This window comes from Polypterus senegalus, chromosome 15 (assembly GCF_016835505.1).
Source record: "Polypterus senegalus isolate Bchr_013 chromosome 15, ASM1683550v1, whole genome shotgun sequence".
Taxonomy (NCBI): Eukaryota; Metazoa; Chordata; class Cladistia; order Polypteriformes; family Polypteridae; genus Polypterus; species Polypterus senegalus.
The window spans coordinates 28796945-28824536 of record NC_053168.1 but is presented as its reverse complement, the minus strand read 5'-3'; the positions used below and the strand labels follow the sequence as shown (position 1 = coordinate 28824536).

At 35.5% G+C, this 27592-nt stretch overlaps 1 protein-coding gene across 1 annotated transcript in view; it reads left to right on the top strand.

Moving 5' to 3' along the window:
- trappc9 (trafficking protein particle complex subunit 9) overlaps positions 1-27592 on the top strand; it is an 851225-nt gene that overhangs the window by 31720 nt on the left and 791913 nt on the right. Inside the window, exons 7-9 of the mRNA XM_039737694.1 lie at positions 2193-2318; positions 15582-15798; positions 19242-19385. Of these exons, the coding sequence (XP_039593628.1) occupies positions 2193-2318; positions 15582-15798; positions 19242-19385 (487 nt within the window). The remainder of the gene's footprint in view (positions 1-2192; positions 2319-15581; positions 15799-19241; positions 19386-27592) is intronic.

The following is a 27592-nucleotide window of genomic DNA, read 5'->3' as shown; positions in this document are numbered from 1 at the left end:
CTTTAGTTGACAATCAGATGAAAATGGATGCACGTTGCTGGTGCTGTCTACTGACGTCACTCTGTCTTCTCCTCTTGATGTCCCTCTCGCCCTCTTGTCACTGTTTAGTCCGTCATATTTATTTTAAAATTCCATGTGAGCTTTTCAACACATGATTGTTACATACACCTGATTGTCAGACCGTCAATAGGATGGATGAATTTGCTTGAACTCTTTAATCTGTTTAAGTATGTCCGTTTCCCAAACAATAAGGTTTTTGATGTTTTAAGAACCCTCCTGTCCCAAGCTGTAAACTGGTTTAGTAATTTCTTGTCCCATAGCACCTCCTTTTGTTTGCAGGTTGGAAAGTAATCAGGTACAGCTTGAAGCATTGATATGCCTTCTTTTCCCAGGCTGTAAATCAATTTAGTCCTAGGTGCCTATCTCTTCACAAGTGATAAAATCATCAGTAAAGCTTTAGGCACACACACAAACACACACACACGCACACCAAGCACACACTAGGGGCAACCCTATGCCAAAAATAAGCCCTAGTCAAGATTGTCAGCTGAAAGGTAAGGTGCCTAAAGTCCGTTTTATACTTCACACAATGCGATGCATGTGCCTGCAGCATACATTAAATTCTGAGGACACCTTGCCACAATATCTCTGAAATGGATGTTTATTGATTACATCCATCAATCCGTGGATGCACCCAGTCCAGCAGCATCGGCGCAAGACAGAAACAAGATCCCTGGACGGGGCATCAGCTCATCACAAGGTGAACACAAGCACACATATACACTAACGTCATTGTAGCGTCACCAAATCCCCAAACCTTCATGTCTTTGGATGGAAAACTGAGCACACTGTGGAAACCCACCAGGAAAACACGCAAACTCCAGGCAGGGATCACAAGGGACGTAACTCCCTGCAAGACAGTAGTGCTACCACTCTGCCACCATGCCATTCCCAAATGTGTAACTATTAGCAGTATTCATTATTTAAACAAAGTTAATGATTTATTTGTAAAATGTGACATAGATTTTTTAATACATTTTATTCCGAAAGTGATATTAAGTATAAATCTAAGAATTCTAAATGTGCAGAGAGCTGGAATATCATAAATGTAATGTGTTCTGTGTGGTGATCTGTTGCTGCTTGCCGCTGCAGTCAGGTCAGAAAGGAGCCCCAGAAGCAGGTAGCGAGGAACAACTGGATCGGTTTTAAGGTGATGTTTATGACAGTGTACTTTAATGATAAATTAAACTACAAGGTTAAAGCTGACATTTCCACTTTAATCACAAAATAGGCATTTTCATTATGTCCTTAATTTTTTTTCTTTATGGCTCAAGTATGCTGCCGTACATTCTGATGCTATTGTGAAGGTGCCAAAAAAAAAAAAAAAGACGGCACAGAAGATGGTATGTCAAACTTTTAAAATATATTGTGTCATTACGTTGGGGAGTATGCGACACTTAATTATAAAAGCAACATGAATACATTTGTATGTCGGCATTTTGCTTCACCATCGAACCATTCATCAAACATTGAAGCACGCACATCGATCCTGGAGGACCCTAAAAGCGGCTGGAGTAGCAAGAAATTCAGGCTGGAATTCATGGTTTGCATGTGGAGAGTTATGAAGATATTCCAGAAGAAGATGACATGATTGTATTTGGATAAATGTATATTGTTGTACATGAATAAATATAACATCCCCTGAAAATAAGCCCTAGTGCATCTTTTGGAGTAAAAATGAATACAAGACCCAGTCTTATTTTCAGTGAAACATGGTATGAAATATAAAATCACACTACAGCACTAATACTCTGTCCAAGGTTTGATCTTTACTGTGAATGTTGCTGCCAGAATATTTCTCAGAACACCATAATCTTATACCAGATCACGTGACATTAGAAAAAAGAGTGATTAAAATAGAATGATTACTGGATAGTGTAATTTAGAAATGATAATGGTAGTATTGTTAGTCATAATCATGACAGTCCTTCAGTCATATTAATTAAAGCTTTTGCTTCACTAAAGTATCAGTTTGAGTGCAGCAGTGTGGTAATGTGCTTCACAGAAGTAATTGAAAGTAATGTGGCTGTATTATTTTGTAATAATAATACATCTATATGAGCTTTGTGTAACTGAAGTATAGAGAATTCATGAAATATGTTTCAATTTGCCAAATATATTTTTCTTTTCAGTATAAAAATGCAGGAGTTATTGAACTTGAAGCCTGTGTGAAAGCAGTTAGAGTTTTAGCTATTCAGAAAAGAGCCATGGAAGCATCTGAATTCCTACAGAATGCGGTTTACATCAACCTTGGTCAGGTATGCTTTATTCCTTCTATTGAAATGAAAAGGCTATAATATAATATAATCATCATTTCTTACCCTCCCTTACTCTGTTCTATGGTATCTATGCATTTTTTCGTTCTATTATGCTATCTTTATCTCTAGTCAGTAATCCACTTATATCTTTCCTTCATTGCTGTCTTGCGCTATGTCACCTTTTGTCATTCTGCAGCAGTCTGTTTTCTTTAGTTAATTAGAGGTGATTTTGTGCAATCTGAAGGCTTCCACTGTATTTTAATACCTGTCTTTTTCCTGTAGTGTTAAGAGGTCAACCTGGATTAAGAAATAATATTCTTAGACTACTTCTCGTAAAACTAACTGACAGGTTTTGTTTTTTTGATGCAAAATAATAGAATATGCAAATAATAAGTGTAGATATAACATATAACATATAACAGAGAATAAAATAATAAAACACCACAATTAGTTGATTTGGCTTCTGTAAGCTTACATAATGTCAGCTCTTTCTCCAAGTTTTATTCTAAGACTTCAGTTATACTCTTAAAAAAACTTGCACATCAGAGAGTAACCTACAATTGATCATGACAAGATCACATATTTTCAAACACAATAAATGGGATGGCACTTGTAAGGTGCTGACTTTATTACTAAACACCAAGTTCAGGGCTTTTTTTTGTTAATGTCCTACCTGTTAGCATAAAATATAAATATAGCATATTGCATTTTTATTTTTTACCTTTTTTTGTTTCCTTTGGTGTTTAAAAATGTGAGTTCTTTTTGGTACAACTATTATAATGTGGAGGGCCAAGTCATCTGCTGCTGCACTTGTCAGGGCAGATCAGAAGGTAGTTATGATGGATATACTTGACCAAAGTGTAATAATGATAAAAATGCACCCTTGTACTGGCCAAATGTCATAGGATTAATGCTTTTCCTTTTAATATTATTTATTTAAAGTTTGCTTTGTGGACATAATGAAAAGGTAAAATGTGACAAGATAGACAACAGAAGTTTACTCATTTATTCATATTCTAAACTCTGCTATTCTAATATTAAGTGTTAAGGTAGAAGAATCTGTTCTTTCAGCATTAGCTACAGAACAGAAATAAGCACTGGGCAGGATGCATGACACCAGTCCAACACAGGGAAGACTCACTCACATTGTCATAGCTGCTTATAGAGAGTCTTCAACTAGCCTATGCTGTATATATTTGTCTTGTGTATTCTAGATTCATACAACATCAATAGTTTGATAAAGTTACCCATTACAGGTAGCTTAGCAGGAGTTAGGCTCCAAAATACTTCACTTACCCAACACTGCATTAAGTAGATGAGCACTTATTGTACAGATGTTTTCTAAATAGGAGTAAAACTGTCATTTACACTGTAACTGTTTGTGTGAAGCACAGTTGATGTTTCAGGACTGGGTTAAGTAAAGTCTTTGGTGAAGTAAAAAAGAATGTGTTGGCAGAGGAGATGCATGCCATTATGCCATAATGGGGGCAAAGAAATCCACTGTCACGGTGGTGGCTAGGGGTGTTGGGTTTGAGCTTTCTGTGACTTTATTGTACTAGATTTCCTAAAAGGGCTATAAACAGCAGTACCTGGGAAGGATAGAGTAAAATGTGACCTAGAATATTCCCCAACGGTATAGAGTTCAGACGGCTCCTCAGGTTCCTGGGGAACCAAGTCTTATTGCAGAGAGAAACTGAGGCAGTGGAAAACCAGGAAGAGGCTACTCCTGGCTGGTAGAGTGTAGTATCTTGTCCTAGTCTGAGAAGCTAGGAACTAACTAGATCACTCCTTTAAGAAAACAGGCAAGAATTGCCTTGGTGATGGTGCCTTTATAATTCAACTGAAGGCCTTGGCTGCAGGGATACCAGGGGTTACTGGAATGTGTTCTCGCCTTGTCTTGCTGTAGCAGGCCTAAGGTTGTCCATGTCAGCCAGAAGTTTATTGTCACCCTTTAGCCAGAACAAACATTAAGCAAAAAGGCCTGCACTGATATAAGATAGTGCTGTTTAGGACTTTGCAGTGGACAAACAGAAGAGCCACAGGTTTAATCTACCAACACTGCCCAACACCAGAGAGAGTAGGCATAGATAGGGTTCATGTTTACTATTTTCTTTTTGCTTTTGTGATACTTGTTATTTTAATGTGATTTAGATATCTTTTGAGCATTATAAGATTACAAGCTTTAAATTACATTTTCAAAGATAAGGGATTTCAAATTGAACATTATTTTCTTGATTTAATGCCATTTTCTGATACTTGGAATTGGGTGCAGTTTTATTTATTTACCACAACATCATTTATTTTTTATGGCTCTCACTTTTTGTGGTGATATTGCTAGGATTTAAATGGGGGTGTCCCCCCACAGGACTGTTTGCTGACTCCAAGTTTGTGGATAACTAGTGAATAGTGTTGATCAGCAGATTTCACCAAAGCGTTATACACAGTGAATCTGCTGCATTCAAATTATTTACTGATAATTCGGCTGGTGTCCCATAATGCTTTGTGAGGCCAGTGCGACATCTTACGGAGCTCTAACAGTCAACATTGATGCGACCACCCACCTGAGTATATAATGCTGATCATGTGCATTACTGACTCTGTGGAAAATGTTATCTGAAATTGTAGCCAAATATGTAAGTGGAACTTTAAGTTACATGTCAACATAAGAGAAGGAGGCGTGTGCCCTATGCATGTATAATAATTAGCCATGTGGCATGGCAAGAGTGAAAACAAACCTTGAAGGAGCCTGACAACCAAAACACAGGAGACTGAAATAATAATAACGAAAGATTTATTAAGCCATTTCTATCTTTTTGATAAAAGAAAAAGTGCAAAGCATCAGGACAGACAGTTTGGAGAACCTTCAATGTGACTTCAAAAAATAGAATAAGCCAGCAGCTTCAATCATGACACAGCACTTTGAATGATCTGCCTTTAAAAAAAAACTTTGTATTTTTTTGACTTTGACTATGACTTCAGCATTTATGCTTTGTTTGATGAAATATATGATTATGCATCTCTGGCTGCATTCTTTCTTCTTTGATCTCATGGGGGCACAGTGGTGCCGTTGTTCTGCTACTATTGCACAGCACATTGATCGGTCCAGTATAGCTGGCAGATGTTTCCCTAACCCTCAGGGACACTTTAAAGATGATTGCACCATTATAATCCAGTCAAATCTAGTCCTTCCCAGTTGACTTTTCACCAAGTTCGGCGAGTATCGTGAAAATGTCTGTGATTTTGGGGAACTTGCGGTGAAGCAAACTTGGCAGTGTTCGCTCATCACTTCTTTTTCTGACTTCTCTTAAAGATGTTCTGGCAACTGACCAGTGATCTGTTCTGTTGACCTTTTATTTTGCTATCCATTCTTTGGCTTGATGAAAGAAAAGACTGATTTCTGGTTTTGACCCTGGCTTAGTCTGTGACTTTGGTCTCTTTTCCTGTACCTTTCTTACTTTCTGTGCACCAATCTTGGTGTCAGAACAATACTTTTGTATTCCACCTTTTTGTTCATCCATCGTTTGTGTTTGTTTTGTAAGTAAATGCATTCTTTTTGGATACTTTTGCTTCTTTTGTGTCTTTCTATATAACAAAAACTTATGTTTGAAGTGCTCTCTTCTGTTAAATTACCTCTGTGTATCAGGTTGGCCTTGGAGCATATGTGCAGTAGTTTTCATGATATATATATTTTTGGTACTGCCATGACTTGGTAACCTTCAACTGTTTTTGTGGCATTGTTAATGTTATTTTAAGTTCAAACATGTGTTGAAATATTATTGGTCTTTATGATAGAATTGTAGTAATTGTTTATACATCCATGCATTTTGTTGTAAACAGTGTCTATTAGGGTTTTGCGTTTTTATGTCTTATACCATAATTTTATTGGTAATATGTTGCAGATTAGGACAGATATTGTTAAAATCATCATATCTAACTACAGTATGATATTGTAGGTTATAATAGCTCTGAAAAAACTAACTTTACTACACACAAACTTTCTGAAAAGAAATGCCAGGATGGACAGTAAACAAGAATTTTGTTTTGCTAATTAAGAGCAGTTTATCATGTCATATTCATAATTGCTTTTTTATTCTTTTAAAAAATGTTTTCACCAGAGATTTTTAAGTCCCCATTCACTATAAAATAAAAGATAAATATGACTTGTTCCGACTTGAATACTTTGGTTTTTGTGCCTATTCATGTTTGGAATTAATTAAAAAAAACTGAAGTTTCAAGTTTCTTATTTTGTTTTGTTATTTGTAATTCTGAAAAACACAAAGTAATTCTATTATTTAACAAATTTTATACCACATTACAATCATTTGTGCTTTATTGTAGTTTTCTTGCTTGATTAGTTTTACTTAGATTTATCCTATTTTTCAGTTTTATACTGGTTTGCCCATTTCTTTATGTAATTAAATAGTTATTGTTATTTTAAAACTAGGTTGCTAAATAACTGTATATTTAAGAAACGGATGACATTAGGCAACCCAACAATTAGAAATAAGTATTTGCAAGTTCATTATATTTGCATCAGTCAAATGGTTTTGTCTTTAATTTAGTTGCCCACAAGGTGTCAGTATTTTTATACAAAATTGTTATATATGGAAATTTTACAACATAGTAGATTGTCATAAACTGAAAAAACATCCACGTTTTAGGGCTCTTTGATTTGCTAGAAGTTAAATTTATTTACATTCTTTAAACTATAATCCTTTTTGATTTAGAAATTTTATTTAATATATTAACTTTACAATTAGAGCAATTTGTATACACCTTGCTTTAAAGAATATTCACATTGTCACTTTTTTGTTTTTTTGCATTTTCTCGCTTGAAAAAAGCAGTTAATGTTTATTACAGGTGCAACCTCCTTCACACAGACAAAAGAATGAAAGAAATAGCACATATAAAAGTGACTAAGTCCAAATATTAGCCCTGCTCATTATCTGTTGTTGTAGCAAATCTGTGCTAGAAAGGTGCAAGCAACTTTGGCAGCGAGTTACTTGCAGATGCTGAAATAAATAATTATTGTTATAGTAAAAATCACAAGATACATAATAAAATGAACTTCTAAAAGGTGATGTTGAAAAATAAATACAGTCCAAAGGTTTGATTTTGAATATTGACTTCTTGTTCTAGAGACGGTGACCTCTTCTTGCATTATGCTTGGTGTATACATGTATGCATACTGCCATTAAGGAACAGATTAATACATGCGTTCACCAGGGCTTACACCCAGTAGCCTAAGAGAATAGGAGGGCACATGGCTATGATAAGAAATATCATTACTTTTAAACTTTGTAGTGTATTTCCAAATTCTTAAAATACTTAAAACAATTGTAGCACTCTCAGATTAAATGAGAGAGAACCAATAACAATGTCTGGATCCTGTAGTCTAACTGGCCAATTAGTGGAGAGTTTGTAAAATTTGTTATATGTACTTTGAATTTGTCCTTATATCTAAGCAACCAAGGTCTTGGCTCATTTTTCTTGATTTAGAGATGTCATTGTTAAAAATTGCAGATTTTGGCAAGCAGCAAGACAGTGGGCCGAAAAAAAGAAAAGCTCAAAGACTTGAAGTTCAAAGAAAGCAGGTTTCAGTAATAAAAGATTCCTAGGCTCACAGACTGTTTTAAAATGTTAGCTTCAACCAGATCAGGAGGGCTGCTTACAGTACAGACCCAGCCTTCTGGGATACAGTAAATTAAGATATTTGGAATTTTTGGACAAAAATGGACCCGAAAGATGTCAAAAGAAATATGCAATTGTTTCAACATCAGTATAAAACCAAAAACACCCTCTTTTTTCTCAAATTCTCACTTTAAATGCAAACCTGCTAATGGGCTCATTATTTTGTTTTTCTCACACCCTCTTTTGGGGAAAATGTGTTTCTAAACCCTTTTGCCTTTAGTTGCTAATCTGATTGGAAACATGTAGAACAACAAATAACCAAGCTTAAATCATCTGATACACACATAAAAGCAATGCTCACATACGTTAAAAGAATACCTGATAAATAACTAATTGATTCAGAGTTAAATAAACTATTTGAAAGTGAATGTGAGTTTTGGAATGACGCTATCCAAAGGGTTGTTGCTGTCATTAACATTTTAGCTGAGTGTGGGTTTCTTTTCAGGAGACACAATTAAATGTTTGGGCAACTTAATAATTGTAATTGTGAAGATATATTGAAACTAATAAGTCAGTCTGATCCATTTTTAAATCCAAATATGGTAATGAGCTTATCTCTCTTCCTCTACTTGTGAAGGATTCGTTGAAGTAATGGGCAAAAAGTACTATTAGACATATTTTGTCAGCTTCAGTTAACTAATTATTTTCCTGTGTGTGTCATTCCACACCAGATATTGTCTATGCTAGCATTTATTTTGGGATACTTGTCCTCTGCTTGCTGCAGCTTTCACAAGTTTTTTGTTCCTTCCTAATTCCTTCCTTTACAAGTCACACAGAAGATTATCATTACTATTGTGTTCTTCCAGGTTTACAAGAATTTAATACAGTCATATCCAAGGAGTGTCCATGTATTGATACTGATGATTTTTTTTAGATTTCTGCAGACACTTTTTAATTACTCCTGGAAATCCCCAGACATTGTCAAACAATTACAGCAGAGAACGGAAGCCATTAATGTTCTCTCTGATGCTAGATGTTTTGCTCATGCTCAAGGTACCAAAACACTGGACAGGAACAATTGTTCATGTAGAGGGAGAAGCCTCAACTTTGTCTTTTTGAATAACCTACTGTAAATTGCATCCTCTGAGCTTTGCTCATCATCAATTAAATTTGCAGGAAAATAAAAAAATAGACTTGTGAAATGATTTTGTGAATGAGGGGCAAGAGTTTGTGAAGTTTGTTCACACTGTATGAGAAAATAGGCCTTCATCAGCAAAGGGACTGTTACACTTATAAAGAAATGAAGGCTGGAACACATATTTCCTAATGTGGACATTGTCAAGTGAATTTTCTTAACATTGCCTATAGCAAAAGCAGAACGAGAATGCTAATTTTCCAAGCTAAGACTAGTAAAGAACAGTTTCAGATGAACAGTTGGGCAAAAGAGACTGAACACTTTAATGCTGATATCACTAGAGAATGATATCCTCATGTTTCTGGATTTTAACAACCTCATCTTGTTCTATGACAGAAAAGTCCATGGAGACTTTTATGACATGTAGTTGCCACATAGCTCGAATAAATGCTGCACAACTTCCTAGCAAACTGAATATCCATTTCTGCAATATGACATTAGTTATGCTTCAAGTATAAGCAAAATAGATTTTACCAAACCAAACATGAGGGAAAAGAAACATTGTGAACAAAGCAAGTTATTACATTCTTTCACTTCCAGTTTAGTTCTTTAAAATTGGAAGATTGATTAAATTAATTTCTACATATTTATTTGAAATTACATAACTAATAGCATTTTCTAAATATTATGAAAATATTATAAATCACACATATTCTGAAAAGAAACATGGACCATAATAGATCAAAGTATTGAAGACAAACCCAAGAACTGTTTGACAGTACTGACGATGAGAAGTGTAGACAGCTGAACAAAAATAGATCTTTTACAGGCTTCCCCTGACTTATGAACAGCCTCTTTATGAATGTTAATTTTCAAAATATTAATTCAAATATAAATTCAAACAATGGCAGTTAATAGCATTTATTTTCATTGCAAAACTGAATTTTTAGCTGCAAAGAATGAATCTGGGGCAATTTTTAAACTCGCACAGCTAACGCTAACACCCAGTCATCTTTATAGTCATTCCAAGTACACCTCACTGTAGTCTGTGCAGCTTGGCAGGGCTGAATGTTTGGGATGTGTGACAACAGTCCCAGTTCTCACAGCTGATTCTATGTTCAAGTGCTACTGTTCAGTGAGTTTCTCACATATGTTGATCATATGTGTTCTCAACTTATTTTCAGCATCATGCTTTATTTTTTGGGACCACAGAATACTTACATTTTTTTTTCTATTTAAGTTAATGGTAGTGATATATTCATGATACAAAGATTAATCTTAAAACATTTTCTGGAATATTTTAGCTTTACAAAGCAGGGTAAACCTGTATAGGCAAATTGGCTATAGTAGAGCACTCTCCCTCTTGCATGACTTGACAACGCCTGGAAATTCCCAAAGAAGAACTGGAATCTTTAGCTGGGGACAGGAAAATCAGATAAGGGGATAAGATGATTATTAAAAAGAATAATCAATACTTGAAATGGCATGATGTTGTAGTGCTTTAGGAAGCTGTATTTGAATCCTGTCCCATGTCTGTCTGTCTAGAGTTTGTACTTTGGTCCCTTTTTTCCTAGTAATCTGCAGCACCCCCAGAATGATTTTCCTCCAGCATCTCAGAGACATTAATGTTAAGTTAATTATCAATTCTAAATTGGCCTAGTGTGAATAATTATTGTAGTTTGGTCCCTTATTACCTCTCAAAGTCCTGAATTGATTCTTGTCTTGCACCCACTTCTGGCAGACACTGGCTCCTCAAAACCATAATCTTGCATTAAGTGGCATTAAAAATTAGATGGATAGATAAAGAAAATACTTTATGGATGTATGAAGAATCAATATTGTTAGCAGAGATAAATCCTTAGACTACAAAGATTGATCATTTACAGGTTTTACTCAAATTTAGTTTGATATTACTGTTCATTTCAGTTTGAAACTAAAACTTTTGGGGGAAAATGGTTTCAGTCCATAACTGTATTATAAAGTAAGAAATTAGTTTAGACTATGCAGTATGTATCTACATTAGCAGCATGTCTCAGTTCTGTCTATATGAGGTCTTTCATCTTGACTACACTTCCTTTTTTCTGCATTAGCCTTTAGAAAACTTGAAAAAAAACTTGATTGATCCAGTCTGGGTTAACGATGGTCTGGAGCCTCTGCCAGCAGAAGTGGCTGCAAGGCAGGAAACAGACATGTCCATCATGATTTGACTTTCTGAAACTTCCCAAAATAGTTTTTATATGAAAAGAAAGTAAATAAATGTGTAGTAATGTATGTATAACACAACTCTTTGAAAAGATTTGTAATTATCTGAAGAAATGAAAGATTTAGAAAAATTATTATTACTGTGTAATTATTTCCTTTAGATAACATTTTCTCACCTGCATTTATTTTTCATATTAAAAGTTTCTTATATTAATCTTTTCTTTTGGTAAAAATGTGTTACTATTAAAAATTATATTCAAAGGGGTCACTGTCAAAATAACTTGCATTTAAGTAATTAGTATCAGCTGTTCATTCATCCAACTATCTTCTAATTTACTTAATCTAGAGTAGGTCAGGGTAGGTGTCCAGACAGCAGTAGATGCACTTTGGGAACCAACCTTCCATGGGGTTGCATTCCATTGCAGAGCATGTCCAAGCACACAATTTGCTTTTTTTTTTATATTACGATTAAATTTGTTGCCTATAAATATTTCCTTATACCTTTTAATATGGCATTTTCACTTCATACATTTTCACTTGAACCAGCTTTAGTTACTTTCCTTGCATTTCAAACTGTTAACCCTGAGAGGTTGCCTTTAGCTGTCTGCTATTGATTGGAAGGTATCCGCATAGCATCAAGGAAGCTGGTTCATCAGAGATGCAGTGATGGCTGTGTTTATCTTTTGGATGTTATAGCATCAATGTTCTTCTTTACCTTAAGGAAGTCATTAAAAGAATATATTTGGAAATTGGAAGAGCGGGTGTGTGCTTTTATATGCACAATATATGTACTTTTTGTTTTTTGGGTGCATTTCATTTGCTTTAACAAGAAAGACTGGAATCTGTCAAACAAGTTAAACTGGGAGTTACTCAGTTTAATACCACATAAAGCATTAACCTTTCTAAAACATATAGTATGTGCAGTTTAGTTATGTAAAAGCAATGTTTTCTTAATATTTCTACTATATGTGTGTTGTTGTATTTGATTATAATTACCTAGTAATAAGAGGTGATTATAAATGAGATATATTTCAGCAAAAATTAACCAAAACTAAACAAACAGGAACCTTTGATTTACTGTATAAGAAAGAAACATTTCTGCAAAAAATGCATCAGTGATTTTATTGAAGTGACAATGAAAAATATTTAGCCCATAATTTCAATCAACACTTTTTAGTTAATGGTAAAAGCATATGCAGTTTCTCATATATATTAATATAAATATAGTTTTGTATTAATGTAATTGTATATTTTGTGTTATTTAAAATGTAATAGTTTTAGTTATTTTTACTGTTCCCTAATATTGTAAAATAAAAATGATTTTACCTGCTTGCACTGCCCCCATGTTCCTTCCAATCTAGTAATTGTGCAAGGAAACTAACAGGCTTATCTCAAATGTTATTTTCAACTAGCGTAAATTGTAAAATTGTGATGTTTTCCATCTTACAGCAGGAGATGACACAGGTAAGAATTAAGATATTGCTTCAAGATCTCCAGTACATATGTAGATATGTACTAAACCAAACTGGACAAAAATGGGCTTGTAACAAGACAGGCACAATGCAGCATGTTTGAAGAAAATAGGTTCTTTTTTGGGAGGGAAGTTAATGTTGTACATAGATCTCAATGTCCAGAGCTTATGTCTCAGAAACTGGTTGCTCTAAATGTATGTATCTTTCTTTGAATGTCATTATTCAGGGGATCTGCATGATGTTAAAAAAGCATAATATTCCAAAAAATGTATAATTTTAAAATGTGAAAGTTAATTTTGATTTTCCACAGACACTATAATCAAATTTTCTCGTCGTTTTGAACATCATAGAATCTGAATGTGAAATTAAGTAAATAGTGCATTTTTGACTGCATCAACAAATTTCAATTTAAATGGAAGTAAAAATATACAAACATACTAGTAGCTACAGTATACTGGCCTTAGCTTAATTCCAGTTTAATTGTGAAATTTGGACTTCACTCTAGTTTTTTCATTTTAAACAATATTTTATTCAGACTCAATGAGAATTCAGATATCTTGGACAATGTATTTGCTGTCCAGTTTGTCTTATATTACAATATATTGCAATCCAGTCTGTATTCAATGAAAAATATGCAGTTGCCAAAACAATTAAAAATTATCAAGATTTTTACTTTATGAAAAGTGTTTGTGACTTGAGCCATTTAATCAAAACACTTATTAAGACGTTTCTGGTGAATAAATCTTGAATTTTGGTGTCTTTTTTACTTCTGGTGTGGTCTTGTTCTGAATATTTAATACTGTATGCTAAGAGTTTTTTTTCTACTTTCTATGAATTGTGACATTCTTTTATAACTTTGTAAAATAGTTTGCATTTTTTCATATCTTTTAATTTTTTTATTACTGTCTTCCTATTCAATCAATCATACTTGTGTTTAAAGCACTTTATTGTAACATTTCTCTCGGACATTATAATTATTATTTTTTTTTTTATTAGTATACTTTTCCTGCTCCTTTCATTAACAGTTTGATTCCGATGTACTTATATTTTACACCTCTGATTTTTAAAAAAAAAAGTCTTTAGTCAACGTGTCTGTTTTTACCAAGGTCATTTTTTAAAAACTCCACATTTGGGTATGTTTACAGTATACGTGCAAAATGACATTTGTTCTCCCCGATATAGCGTAGTTCATAGACTTGTACCTGAAATTGATAAGTAACAATTTTGTTGAGGGCTGTATAGCCTTTTGCTTGATTGTGTCTATTATTTCTAAGTAAGCATTATGCCCTGAGAGGAGTTTGTTGCCTGGTTTTAAACATAGGTTTTGATTGGTATGTGACAAATCAAAGATCTTTGAAAAATTGAACAGAAGTAAACTAGGTATATGGCCATGAAAAGCCCCTCATTAGTGTAACTCTGTTATCAGCAAGTTCCAGTTACAGCAAGTGTTTAAACTTTTTGGTAGGATGTTGAGGTGACCTTAAAGCAATACAAACAGATTATATAGATACAACTTTATTTCCACTCAGGGGTAAATGTGTTTTTTTTTTTTTTTTACAGAGGCTCTTTAAGTAAATAAATTTATAAATATACTAAATAAATATACACACACGTACACTATGGTCAGAACACACACCAGAATGACTATAAAGGAAAAAAATTAAAAAGAAAGAAAACTTCTGACTTGGCTGTCACAGTTACAGTGAGACATTATGCAGGTATATTACTTTTGGTATGACATACTTCTTCTGAATGATTTGTTGGCTGAAAGTCCTCAGTGTTACTCTGTCAGATAGAGGATGTGCAGCATTGTTCATAATAGCACTCCGTTTTGTTATAATTCTTTCCTTTGCTATTACCTCCAATGGGATCCAGAGTGTGTCCTATAACTGTGCTTGCCCTTTTAATGAGCTTGTTGATTCTTTGGGCCTCTCTTGAAGTAATGTTACCAACCCAGCACACCACAGCATTGAATATTGCACTGGCTACCACAGACTTGTAGTTATGAAGCATATTACTTCTACATTAAAGGAACCCAGTCTCCTAACAAAAAAGAACCTGCACTGCTCATTCTTATGTTGTTTCGCTGTGTTCTGAGACCAGTCCAACCTGTCATTAATGTGGATCACCTCTACATCCACTCCCTGAATAGTGACCAGACATAGAGGCTTCTTTGGTGCGGTGAAAGTCAATAAACAGTTTCTTGGCTTTGCTGATATTAAGAAGCAGACCATTATCTTTGCACCAACAAAGTTCTCTACCTGACTGCTATACTCTGTCTTATTGCCTTTATCAGTACACTTGATAAATACAAAATCTTCAGAGAAGTTCTCCAAGTGAAATGATCTGGTGTTATATTTCTAGTCTGAGGAGTATAATCCATCAGTGATTATTTAGGATTTATGACATTCTGTGGCTCCATGAGTAAATATGTTTAATAGGAGATGATATACCACTTTAAGTTGTTCTTGACTTTGAGTGTTATCACAACACACTTAACCTATGAATTCTGTTGAGCTCATAGAAATTTACAGTTGTGTATATCTGCTAAGCAAACTACTATCTGGATAAGTGCCATTAACACCTTTGTTTTACAGATGCATTAGATTTTAAAAATGTGTAGATGGTGACTCTTGATTATACATTACTTTTTTTAGCTGAATAGTTTCTGCAGTTAAGCCAGTTTGTAGTAAAAGTAAGTGGGTGCTTAAACAACTGAAATGTGTGTTTAGCAAGCATTTTGGGTTTCCCACAGAGACAGAATAATGTAACAAATGAAGATTGAGACATATATAGTTATTTTTTTCGTACTTTTTTTCCTAGCTGTCAGAAGAGGAGAAAATTCAACGTTATAGCATTCTTTCTGAATTGTATGATCTCATTGGTTTCCACCGTAAATCAGCTTTCTTCAAACGTGTAGCTGCTATGCAGTGTGTTGCTCCAACTATCCCAGAACCAGGTTGGAGAGCTTGTTATAAGTTGCTGCTTGAGACATTGCCTGGGTACAGTCTGTCATTGGATCCCAAAGATTTCAGCAAAGGTATTCTTTTGTGTCTTGTATATGTTTGTTTATAAGCATGGAAGTTAACACTATTTTTGCATGTATTTTTGAATCAGATCTGTTCATATTTTTTGCATATTTTGTATATCTAGCCATCCATCCATTCATTATCCAACCTGCTATATCCTAACTACAGGGTCATGGGGGTCTGCTGGAGCCAATCCCAGCCAACACAGGGTGCAAGGCAGGAAACAAGCCCTGGGCAGAGCGCCAGCCCACCGCAGTATTTTTTATATGCCTTAACATACGGAAACCAAAGCAGTTAAGGAGCTGGGATCTGCGGAGTGATGCTACATTTAATTTGAAAGTTAAATTATTCTAATAATCTATTCCTTATCCTTAAAAATTGAAATCTTTTACATGATTACAACCTGTTTTACCTCAGTTGCCTCGAAAGTTTGCACATTGTTGTCAATTCAGTTAGCCAATAAAAGTTGTCATTTTGCTTGACTTGTCATTGTATCCATAATGGCTAACACAATGCAATACCCTGCTACTACAGACTTTATAGACACTGTCAAGTATAAAAATGTTTTTTTTTCTAAATCTGAATAAAACATGGGCTGACACAGGATAAATGTATACATTGCATGCATCTTTGCTTACTTAGAATATCATAAAATGTACCTGGGACAAGATTGTACTTATGAAAGATTCTTCAAACACCCTTTTCCCTGAATCTATGATTGTTGAATTCCCACTGAGATAATAAACTTTACGAAACCTAACCTTGCTTAAACCATAGTGGAATGAAATCTTGATTTTGGGATAACAGTAATTCCTAAATCATTAAAAAAAATGTTTAATAAACAATTAGTGGTAATATGTTGTGCTATTCTATCACACCATCTAATTTTGCTCATTTGGAATAATCCTAACCCAGTTACCTTAGTACTCGTGCAATGGGAAAATTCTAGTTACTAGAGTGTTATACCATGTTAGCCATTATGAATGTAGTCAGAAGTCAAGCAAAACGACACCTTTTATTGGCTAACTAAAAAGATTGCAATATGCAAGCTTTCAAGGCAACTCGGGCACCTTCTTCAGCAATATGTAATGTAATTTTAGTTGAAATTCAAAAAAAATATTGCAAGGAGCAACTCAATAACACTTAAAATCAGACTTTGTTACTGCTGCTATAACTGAACATTTTGAAATGTTGCTTACTCCCTTCCTGTGCCATTACTTTTAAAAGACTGCTTCAGGTTAAATTCATCTTGTTTCTGCATTGCCTGGGTACATAGAAGGGCGTACATTTGAAGAAGACTGCTGGATGTTGTTATAATTTTGTTTGCTGTACTGATCTACAGTGTAATTCAGTTTTCTATAGGTATGAAAAATATACACCTAGGTTTTTAGTTGATTTTTATTTTTAATTTTGCTCGTCAGGTCTTATGTTTAAAGGATATCAATTTCATACATACTGTAAAATATTACAGAAAAGCAGAACCACACACATTTTTAGTTTTGTAACAAAATGGAACAATTCCAGGTAGTTGATGATGAAGATATTTTGATTACAAGTACAGTATTTTGAACACACTTTAAGAATAATTTCTTTAAATTTTGTATCCATGCTCTCAAAATTTTTCTTGGAATTATGCCATCTTACACACCATAGGATATACAAGCAAGTGAATCAATATTTTAGTCGTGGAATTAGAGCCAAGAGAACTAGTTATAACTCCAGCTCATTTAGTAGGCTGCTGTTGCATTTTCCTTAGGGACAAAGCATTTTTCTTCTTTGGTTTATTGATTAATGTAAATGTTTTGTCTTTGGGGAATCTGGTTATCAGTGTCTGTTTTATTTATTTATTTATTTAACCACATGTTCCCCTAAGACACTCATTGACACATGCATTGGCATATTTACATTTAAATAAGCTATCTGAACTTACTTAAAAATCTGTATATATTGTATCTTATTCTAAGCACACAATTTCATGTTGTTATTTAATTACATTTTTAGACCCATCATATTTACAGTTTTGTTTAACTTTTAACCTAAGGTTAATATTTCAATATTCTTAAAAATGTTTATTGCAGGTTTGCAGGATCCAATTTTGGCAACACTGGGACAACATGGGAAACAGCCCTAGACAGGGCACCACTCCCTATAAGATGTCCCAAAAACACACATTCACACTAATACAAACTAATTTGAAATCAAAAGTTAACCTTATGTGCATGTTTTTGGGGATGTAATAGGAAAAGTGGAGTACCTTGGGGCAAGCCCATGTAGAACATGCAGATTACACACAGATAACATCTGGTCATAACATTTAAACCTAGGATGCTAGGTTCATGATGCAGTATTACTACTCAGTGTGCCACTGTGCTGAAACACACACGTTTTCTTAGATAAAAATGTGTTGTTTAGAAATATTCTGCAAAAGTCATGCTGCTATACCTATCCTTGACTGTTGTCATGTTACTGGGTTCCACTCATGTTTGTGCTCATACCTTTAATTTAAATTAACATTCGAAGCATGCATTTTCAGGACACAGGTAATGCTTGATTTTTTTAACTACTTTGTAAGTCTTATTATTTGCTTCTCAGCATTCCTGTTATGCCTCACATGCTATGGAACATGCATTTACTGTATTTACACAGACATTCTTTGGTTAACCCTGTTTGCTACACTGTTATTCTTTGCTCAACTTATGTACAACAACAGTGACTGCCACTTTGTATAGAGAACCAATTTACATTCAAGTCTTTTTGTTCTATTAAAAGAAGACAGTATATGTACTTTAATATTTAAAAAAGACTTGTTAAGAAAACAAGGAAATAGTTATGTTACGATCGATGACAACTCAAAGTACTTTTAACAATCTTAATGGGTAAGCCTAGAATAAAATAAGGAAGTTTACTGAAGTGGAGAATACATCTTAGAAATGCTCCAGCTTGAGCTTGAGTGACCACTAGTATCAAACTGCCAACATGATTTTAGGACAACCCGTCTAATTTTCAGGTCATAGAAGAATGGCACTAAAAAAACAGTGAATCAAGTATTACCAGAAATAATGAATAGAGAAAAATGAAAACACATTTATATACCTTTAAAAATACATCAGCATTACAACCAGTGTAGGTATATGACATATTGTTATCTTTATCATACATTTTACACATGGAATTGTGCTTAAATGACTGCAAATTGCTTGGATACCTACAGATAAATTGAGAAAAAGTTTTAGAACTATTGTCTGTTACAGTAAAATACAAGGTGCCTTACTAGAGGGAATGGGAAAGAAATTTTTCAGAATTGATAGCTATTTGGATAAATGTTGCTAAACTAATTATCTATCTATCTGTCTGTCTGTCATGTTGAGTTTACTAATATCACTTCTTTCATGCATTTTCTAAAATGTCAAGTTTCCAGTTAATAAAAGTGCAAAATATTTTCTTGTTCATGCAGGTCATCACAAAGGTTGGGCAGCAGTGCAGATGCGCCTTCTCCATGAACTAGTTTATGCATCACGACGAATGGGAAATCCAGGCCTGTCTGTCCGCCATCTTTCATTCCTTTTGCAAACCATGTTAGACTTCCTTTCTGACCAAGGTAAGAAAATAAGATTTTAAGTTAAACTTCTAATACTAAGCAACATGATGATGCATTAGCCACTGCATTGGTCTAGAATCTCGGCTTCACATTCCTGCCAGAGCACCATCTATATGGAGTTTGCAAGTTCTCCCTGTGTCTTCATTGATTTCTTCCCGTTTCCTACATTTTTAATAAGTATTCATGAGTGACTGTGTAATTCAGTGGAATGGCTTCCCTTTCAGAGTTGGGTATTGCTTGAAGGATAAGTATATTTGGAAAATTAATGAAAAGTATATTTCGTCTGCATTGTGATTTAGGAAGTCAGCTTTGCAATAGACTTGTTAGTAAAATATAATTTGAATTTGTTCTTCCTTTGTATTTTTATTTTGCTAAGCTGCTTCCTCACAGTACCATGAGTCTGGATTTGAATCCCAACCTGCTCAATGTTTGTTTGTAGTCTGCACATTAAACAGGGTGAGTCAAAATTATGTTAACACTAATGGATTATTTTTATATTGACCACACCTTTCCAGGTTGATGGATAGGTCGTGGTGGACCATTGCCATGGCCTCCACACTCACTTATTTGACACCCCACGATTTCTGGTTATGGGATATGGTGAAGGAGCATATGTATAGCAGGAAAGTTTGTGATATCAATGACCTGAAGGACAGAATATGGACTGTGGTATCATCTATTCCCCGTGAAATGTGTGTCCGGGCTTTAAACGGTACTGTTGCTCGTTTGTTTGTGTGTGTTGAACATGATGGCAAACAGGTTGAGGCATTCCTGTAAATCCTCTTGCACATATGAAGGATGTTTTGAGAATAAATTGTTTCCACCATTCAAATTTTAACATAATTTTGACTCACCCCGTGTTTCTGTATGCCTGCATTTTTTTCCAGGAACTTCATTTGTACTTTCTTCTTTATCCCAGAGATGTTTAAATGAAATTGACTCTATTTGAGTCCGTGTGTGTGCCTATGTTTTTAAGTAGTTTTTTTATGCAGGGATCATAAGATAGAAGGCTGGAACAATTCTTGAACATGCTGGCATTCATTTTCATGGCATACTAACATACACAGAAGACAAGAGCCATTATTAGTAGTAATGGCAAAACAGAATATGCCTTGACATGGATTTATTTTACCTAAAGTCTAACACCAGCTCCTTGGTTTTGCTGACATTCAGGGTTTAATTGTTGCCCTGGCACATTATTTTCAGTAAATAAAACTCTTGAGCTGTCTTGTTATTCATCAGCAAATTTGGAATGGTGCCTGGCCACAGAGTCAGAGGTACAGAAGAAGTACAGAAGTGGGCTTCCCACAGTACCCTGTGGAGTACCTGTATTGAGAGTCACTGTGGAGGATTTGATGCTGCCAGTTCACACTTGCTAAGGTCTCTTGCTTAGTAAGTCCAGAATTCAGCTGCAGACAGTAATTCTAAGTCCTAGGTTGATCAGCTATGAAGATGTAACATTGTTAAGTTAAAGGAAGCTTAAGGAGAAGAGTCATGTTGTAGCGCTGCTGCATAAATAGATTTGTTTTTCTGCTGTCTGTCAGGTTTGCTTGTGTGGATAGCACTTACAGACTGTGATTGACGGACATCCTGGAAGGTGGGATATCTGGTTTCTTTTTTTTTCTGGGGACAATTTGCATGAAGCGTGACATTTTTAAAAGGTGGGGAGAACAGCCAAGGAAAACACGGAAAAATTGGACTAAAAAGATCAGCATCTGCCCAGGCCATGAGAAGAGGTTCATAGCTCGTAAAGATCTGTCTGTAAGGTTGAAGTCGGCGATTCACTCATGAATTGTGAATTGGGCGTTCTGTTATTGCCAGTGGACTTAAGTGAGCTCATGAAGACATTATTTTTCTTTACCATGGCACAGACTGACGTTTTACAGTTAAGACTTTCACTGTTTGGGGTCGGCCTCCAGTTCTACACTTCATTTCACCTGCTGCCAACAGTTGGGCTGGAACTTTGGACTTGTGTGTGGACTTCCGGGGGAACTGGGGGAGTGATATTTCTAATGTGTGTGTATGTATATATATATATATATATATATATATATATATATATATATATATATATATATATATATATATATATATATATATATATATATATATATATATTTGTATATATATATATTTGTATTTGCACGTATAAGGGTTATTTTGGGGGTTAGGGGGTGAATGAAAGGGATTGTTGTTGTTCTTTTCTCCTCCTGTCTTTTGTTTTGTATAATACATTTTTCAGTGCTTATGAATATTGTCCTGAAGCTATTTTTTCTTTCGTACTGTATATGGTCAATCGTCAGTTTGAACTGAACATTTTAAAAAGGTGTTTATGGTGGTGTGCTGCAGAGTGCGATATTGGCCTATCCTTTTAATAATCTGCCTTAAATTAGGACAGGTTAGTGGTAACAATTGACTTGTTTCGACATGGCGGGCAGATTTGTTACAATGCACTCTATACTGTAGAGTGAACTCTGACCCTATAACTTATGGAATGCTCATAGGAGTATTTCCTGGCTGAAGCTTAGATATCTCATACTTTCATTCAATAGATGGGGGAGATCAAGAACGAAAGCTGCAGGCAAACACTCAACTAGTGGTTGGAATACACAAGGAAGGCCCAGAGTAGCAACAGGGCTTTGTTTCGCTGTTTTTATTTCTGCTGCTTGTTCTCTAGTACTGTGTATCCCTACTCCACATTATGTTAATAAATAAATGTTCCTATGTGTTTGACAAAATTTGGCTCTCCAGCCACTGTTAAAAAAATAAAAAACTCACTGTTCCACTCCATTCGAACTAAAGTGGTGCTGAGATGTCACCCACTGCGTGACAGCGCTTGCGGGCCTAATTTGGGATTTGAGGTGGTTTGTCATGTGGTGGGTATGGCAATACACTGTATCAGTACATGCTCTACACCTCTTGTTTTTTGACATTTTGGTATCATTTTAAGATTTACGGAATACAGTACTACCTATAATTAGACACCTGCAACCCTCTGAAATGTTTTGCCATTGATTCACGGTGCTTATTTAGTGTTAGATCTGCAACTTTTCTTATATAGATTTTCTCAGCAGTAACAAACATGAACCACTTGAAGTGATTATAATTTCAATTTATGGAATACAGTATGTAACAATGAACAAATATTCATGAAGAGCAGATCTACATTTTACCTTTAATGTTCAAATTTATTTCTCAAAAACAATTATTTGAAAAGGCTTATAACAGTCAAGTCATAGTTTACATATAAAGTTTGAACGTTTTCTCCTTGTTAGTGTGAGCTTTTTTGGGAACTTTGTCTTTGGTCTTCCAAAAGACATGAGTGTTAGATGAGCAGACCACTATGAACTGGTGTACAGTGAATAAGTGCCAGAGTATAAGCTTGTCCTGCAATGCACTAGTCTGATTTAGGATTGTGCTCTTCCTTGCAGATACAGTGATCCCTCACTATATCGCTCTTCGACTTTCGTGGCTTCACTCCATCGCGGATTTTATATGTAAGCATATCTAAATATATATCACAGATTTTTCGCTGGTTCATGGATTTCTGTGGACAATTGGTCTTTTAATTTCTGGTACACGCTTCCTCAGTTGGTTTGCCCAGTTGATTTCATACAAGGGACGCTATTGGCAGATGACTGAGAAGCTACCCAATCGGAGCATGTATTACGTATTAAATAAAACTCCTCAATGATATACGATATGCTTCCCTCGTGGTGCTTCACATCCTTAAAAGCCCGAACAGCACCTATTGATTTTTGATTGTTTGCTTTTCTCTCTCTCTCTCTCTCTGTCTCTGACATTCTCTACTCCTGACAGAGGGGGTGTGAGCAGAAGGGCTGTTCGCACACTGGCCTAGAGGATACAGACGCTCCTCTTAAAAAATGCTGAAAGACTACTTTCACATTGCTCCCTTCCATGCGGCTGCTTTGTCGCGCGGTGCTTCGCATACTTAAAAGCCCGAACATCACCTATTGATTTTTGATTGTTTGCTTTTCTCTCTCTGTTTGTTTGTCTCTCTCTCTGACATTCTCTGCCCCTGACGCGCACTTCTTTGAATAGGAAGATATGTTTGCATTGTTTTAACTGTGATACGGAACTGTCATCTCTGTCTTGTCATGGAGCACAGTTTAAACTTTTGAAAAAGAGACAAATGTTTGTTTGCAGTGTTTTAAAGTCCCTGTCTCTACAACCTCCTGTGTTTCTGTGCAAATCTGTGACCCAAGCGTGACAATATAAAAATAACAATATAAACATATGATTTTTACTTTGCGGATTTTCACCTTTCGATGGGGGTTCTAGAACACAATCTCTGCGATCAAGGGGGGGATCACTGTAATGTTGCTTGGATAGTCTTCATCTTTTTGCAGCATCGTAATAAATACACCAGTTCAAGTGGAAGTTAAATTTATTGTTAAGTCTACATAAGTGCATTGAAAGTCTTACTTGCATGTGTTCCACAGATTAATGTCAGTAGTACAGCACCAACAACATATGATGGTGGGAATACATTGAACATACCACTATATATTAAAAACAACAACAGAGAATATATACAAGAAACACTTGAGCGGTTGTCAGCATGAGTGGCTATTGAGTAGCCCTGAATCTATAGTACTGGTGCTATTGGTTCTGTGCCATTTACCAGAATGAAGGAGGAAAAAAGTGACAGGATGACCAAGGTGTTTAACATTACCTTTTTCTGTGCTCAGGTAGCATATATTACATTTTCTGAACAGAGGGAAGCTGATTACCAGCAATTTACCAACTTCACAATCCTCTGAAGAATGATTCACAAGTCTAATAATTAGACCTTTTATAAGGTTAAGTAGCCACAGTCAGAGTTAGGAAGAGTTTACTATGATTTTGAAACCACTATATAATGCACATTATTAATACATGTCTAGCAGTTCATAAGCATATGGAGAAATTGAAAAGAATCAAACAGAATCATATTATGCATTAAATTGAGTTAACTCTGGAAAAAGCACAACATGTTGTATTTACACTTATAGGAAGGCTGTCCTGAAACAACATTTGTGTAGTAACAGAAATTCACAGTGAGTTACAAAACATAATGCATCTCATTAAAGAAGTCCCAGAAATCCTGTCATTAACTATTTAAAGACAGTAGTAATAACAGTTTAATAGTCTAAATCATTTGAAAGTGCACAGGTTTATGTTGTTTTTACTAGGACTGCATGCAGGCAAGACTTATAAAATTGGTAGTGTAGTTAATACTTTTTGTTGGCTTAAAAACATTGTTTATTTTCAGACAACAAAAGTGTCATAATCAGGCTTCATTTTGCTGGTTTTAATAAATTCTCTTTGACGTCAAAAAATTATTTAGACCTTGTTTTAGGGGTTTTAGTTTTCAAGGAGTCTTGTGGTCAAATTTATTTTTGTGTCTGATACTGTTTTTACAAAATTTAAAATAAATAACTTTCTCACACAACTCCATATTGATGTCCTTTTGCAGACTGCCATTTTGAGTTGTTTTGTTTATGGGTGCTATGTTTTTGCTAGGCAAGGTCAGCAGGATGTGTGAATTGTGTAACATATCAAGGTCAAGGCTGTAAAGGCCGCATTATGCACTTCTAGCTGTCTTTGATTGGATTTTACTTAGACCAAAAACTATTATTTCTTTGAAATATTTCTGGTTACCGATTTCTGTCTTTACCTTTTACCTGTGATCTGAGATTAATGTTTTAAGATCTCTGAACCCAGAAAGACACCTAGCCGTCCAGTCTCTGATTAAAAAAGTATTTTATTGTCCAAAATTAAATAAAGAAGGCACAGTGAAATGGAAGGATGCAAAATAAAACGAAGAGTACACAATTATCACAATATTTCTCTCAGCCTTTCTAAGCACAACCATTCTGTACCAAACTACTTGGTAAATTGTGTAAAAAGTACTTTTTTATTTATGCTAAATTTACTCTTAATCAGTTTTAATCTGTTTTCTCTTGTTCTTAATGAAGAACTCATTTTAAATTAGCAGCAGGGTTCTGCCGTACTAATTACCTTTATAATGTAATATCTTGCCTATTAATAATTGCTTAATGAATAATGTCAGTCTTTTCTAATACTTAAGTTATTTCTTCCTGCTAAATTATCTGAGGCAAAATGCAGATTAAAGAAGCAGTAACTGACTAATTATATAATTTTTCCATATAGAAATGTGTATTTTATTTAACCACAAAAAGTGAGTCTCCATTGGCTGTCTTATTTTAAATAGGCTGCTGTGACCAAGTGGCTTTTGCCATACCAGTTTTCTGTCACAAATCTTAATATATTATTGATGTGATAGCAAAGCTGTTAAAAGATAGTTCAGCTATAAACAAGGATTATTTGACATTTTCCATTTGTTACCCTTTGTAGATCCTCTAGTTCTTGATGTCTATTACAAAAGGTAGTGTGTTAAAGTGTATTACACTACACTTGTTCTCCCTTCACCTACTGTATGTTATGACCACTAGATGACTTGCATTCATATGCATTTTCAGTCTCTCTCTATCCTTGTATGTTGTTATTTCATGCTTCTAGAAAGCCAATATTTCCAGAAAATCAAGGAGACATTTTTAAATTAGTATCATCCAGTCTGAAATTTTGGAATGGTTAGTAAAATTCATTAGAATGACTGTTCCTAGCTTTTGAATATCAATATAATTTGCACATCTCTAATATATCACTAGATGGTGCCATTTCACAAACTACATATGTTGCCCTTGGAGCAAATAAGACATTTGCACTGTAATGCTATTTTTTCACTATAAATTTACATTTAACACTGTTTTTGTCTTCTTGTCGGACCAGAAATTGAATAATTTGGACCCTTATGATCCCATTTGGAAACGGGTACTTTACTGTTTTGTGTCTATTGAGAAATAAAGTTTGACAGCGAAACTTCGTCTATGTAGATTATGATCACTGAATGTTGCTAAAGATGTTGACTAAGCCATATTTTTTAGACAGTCAATTAAATTATCAAATTTGCAGAAGATACTATTGAAATGTGGCTTCTTCACAAAAACTACTAGACCTGCAAGATTAATGAGGTGGCAGATGTGTCAGTGTAGCATCATCACAACTAGAAGTAGAACTAGACCATCAACCTCTACCGTATGAAAGAACTCATTCTTGACTCTGGAAACCCAGATCAGCAGTGATCCATCTAACACCATAAAATGATAACATCCTGGCTTGAATTCTCATTGATCAATTTCATACTGAAAAATTGCACTGAGCCAGTTTCTGCAGTCGAGGATCAGACCGCCAAGGTCCTCGCCTTCGGCCACCACTCAATTCACACTGTACCCAACCTCCTTGGCCCCTCCCATAGGTGGTGAGCCCATGCGGAGGAAGACCCACGTTACCTTTTCGGGCTGTGCCCGGCCGAGCCCCATGGGAGCAGGCCTGGCCACCAGGTGCTCACTATCAAGCCCCACCTCCAGGCCTGGCTCCAGAGGGGGGGCCCAGGTGACCCGCTTCCAGGCAAGGGAAAATGTTGTCCAAAGTTTTCTTTCGTCATTGGAGGTTTATTGAACCGCTCTTTGTCTCATCCCTCACCTAGGACCAGTTTGCCTTGGGTGGCCCTACCAAGGGCATAAAGCCCCGGACAACATAGCTCCTAGGATCATTGGGACACGCAAACCCCTCCACCACGATAAGGTGACGGTTCAAGGAGGGGCTGACGGTCCAAGGAGGGGGTCCGGTTTGGTGAACTCAAGATTGGGTAACTGCTTTTTGCAGATGATGTTGTCCTGTTTGCTTCATCAGGCCGTGATCTTCAGCTCTCTCTGGATTGGTTCGCAGCTGAGTGTGAAGCGGCTGGGATGAGAATCAGCACCTCCAAATCCGAGACCATGGACCTCAGCCGGAAAAGGGTGGAGTGCCCTCTCAGGTTTGGGGGAGAGATCCTGCCCCAAGTGGAGGAGTTCAAGTATCTCGGGGTCTTGTTCACGAGTGAGGGAAGAATGGAGCATGAGATCTACAGGCAGATTGGTGTGGCATCCGCAGTGATGTGGGCTCTGCAATCGATCTGTCGTAGTGAAAAAGGAGATGAGCCGTAAGGCAAAGCTCTCAATTTACCAGTCTATCTACGTTCCTACCCTCACCTATGGTCATGAGCTGGTCATGGGTAATGACCGAAAGAACGAGATCGCGAATCCAAGCGGCTGAAATGAGTTTCTTCCGCAGGGTGTCTG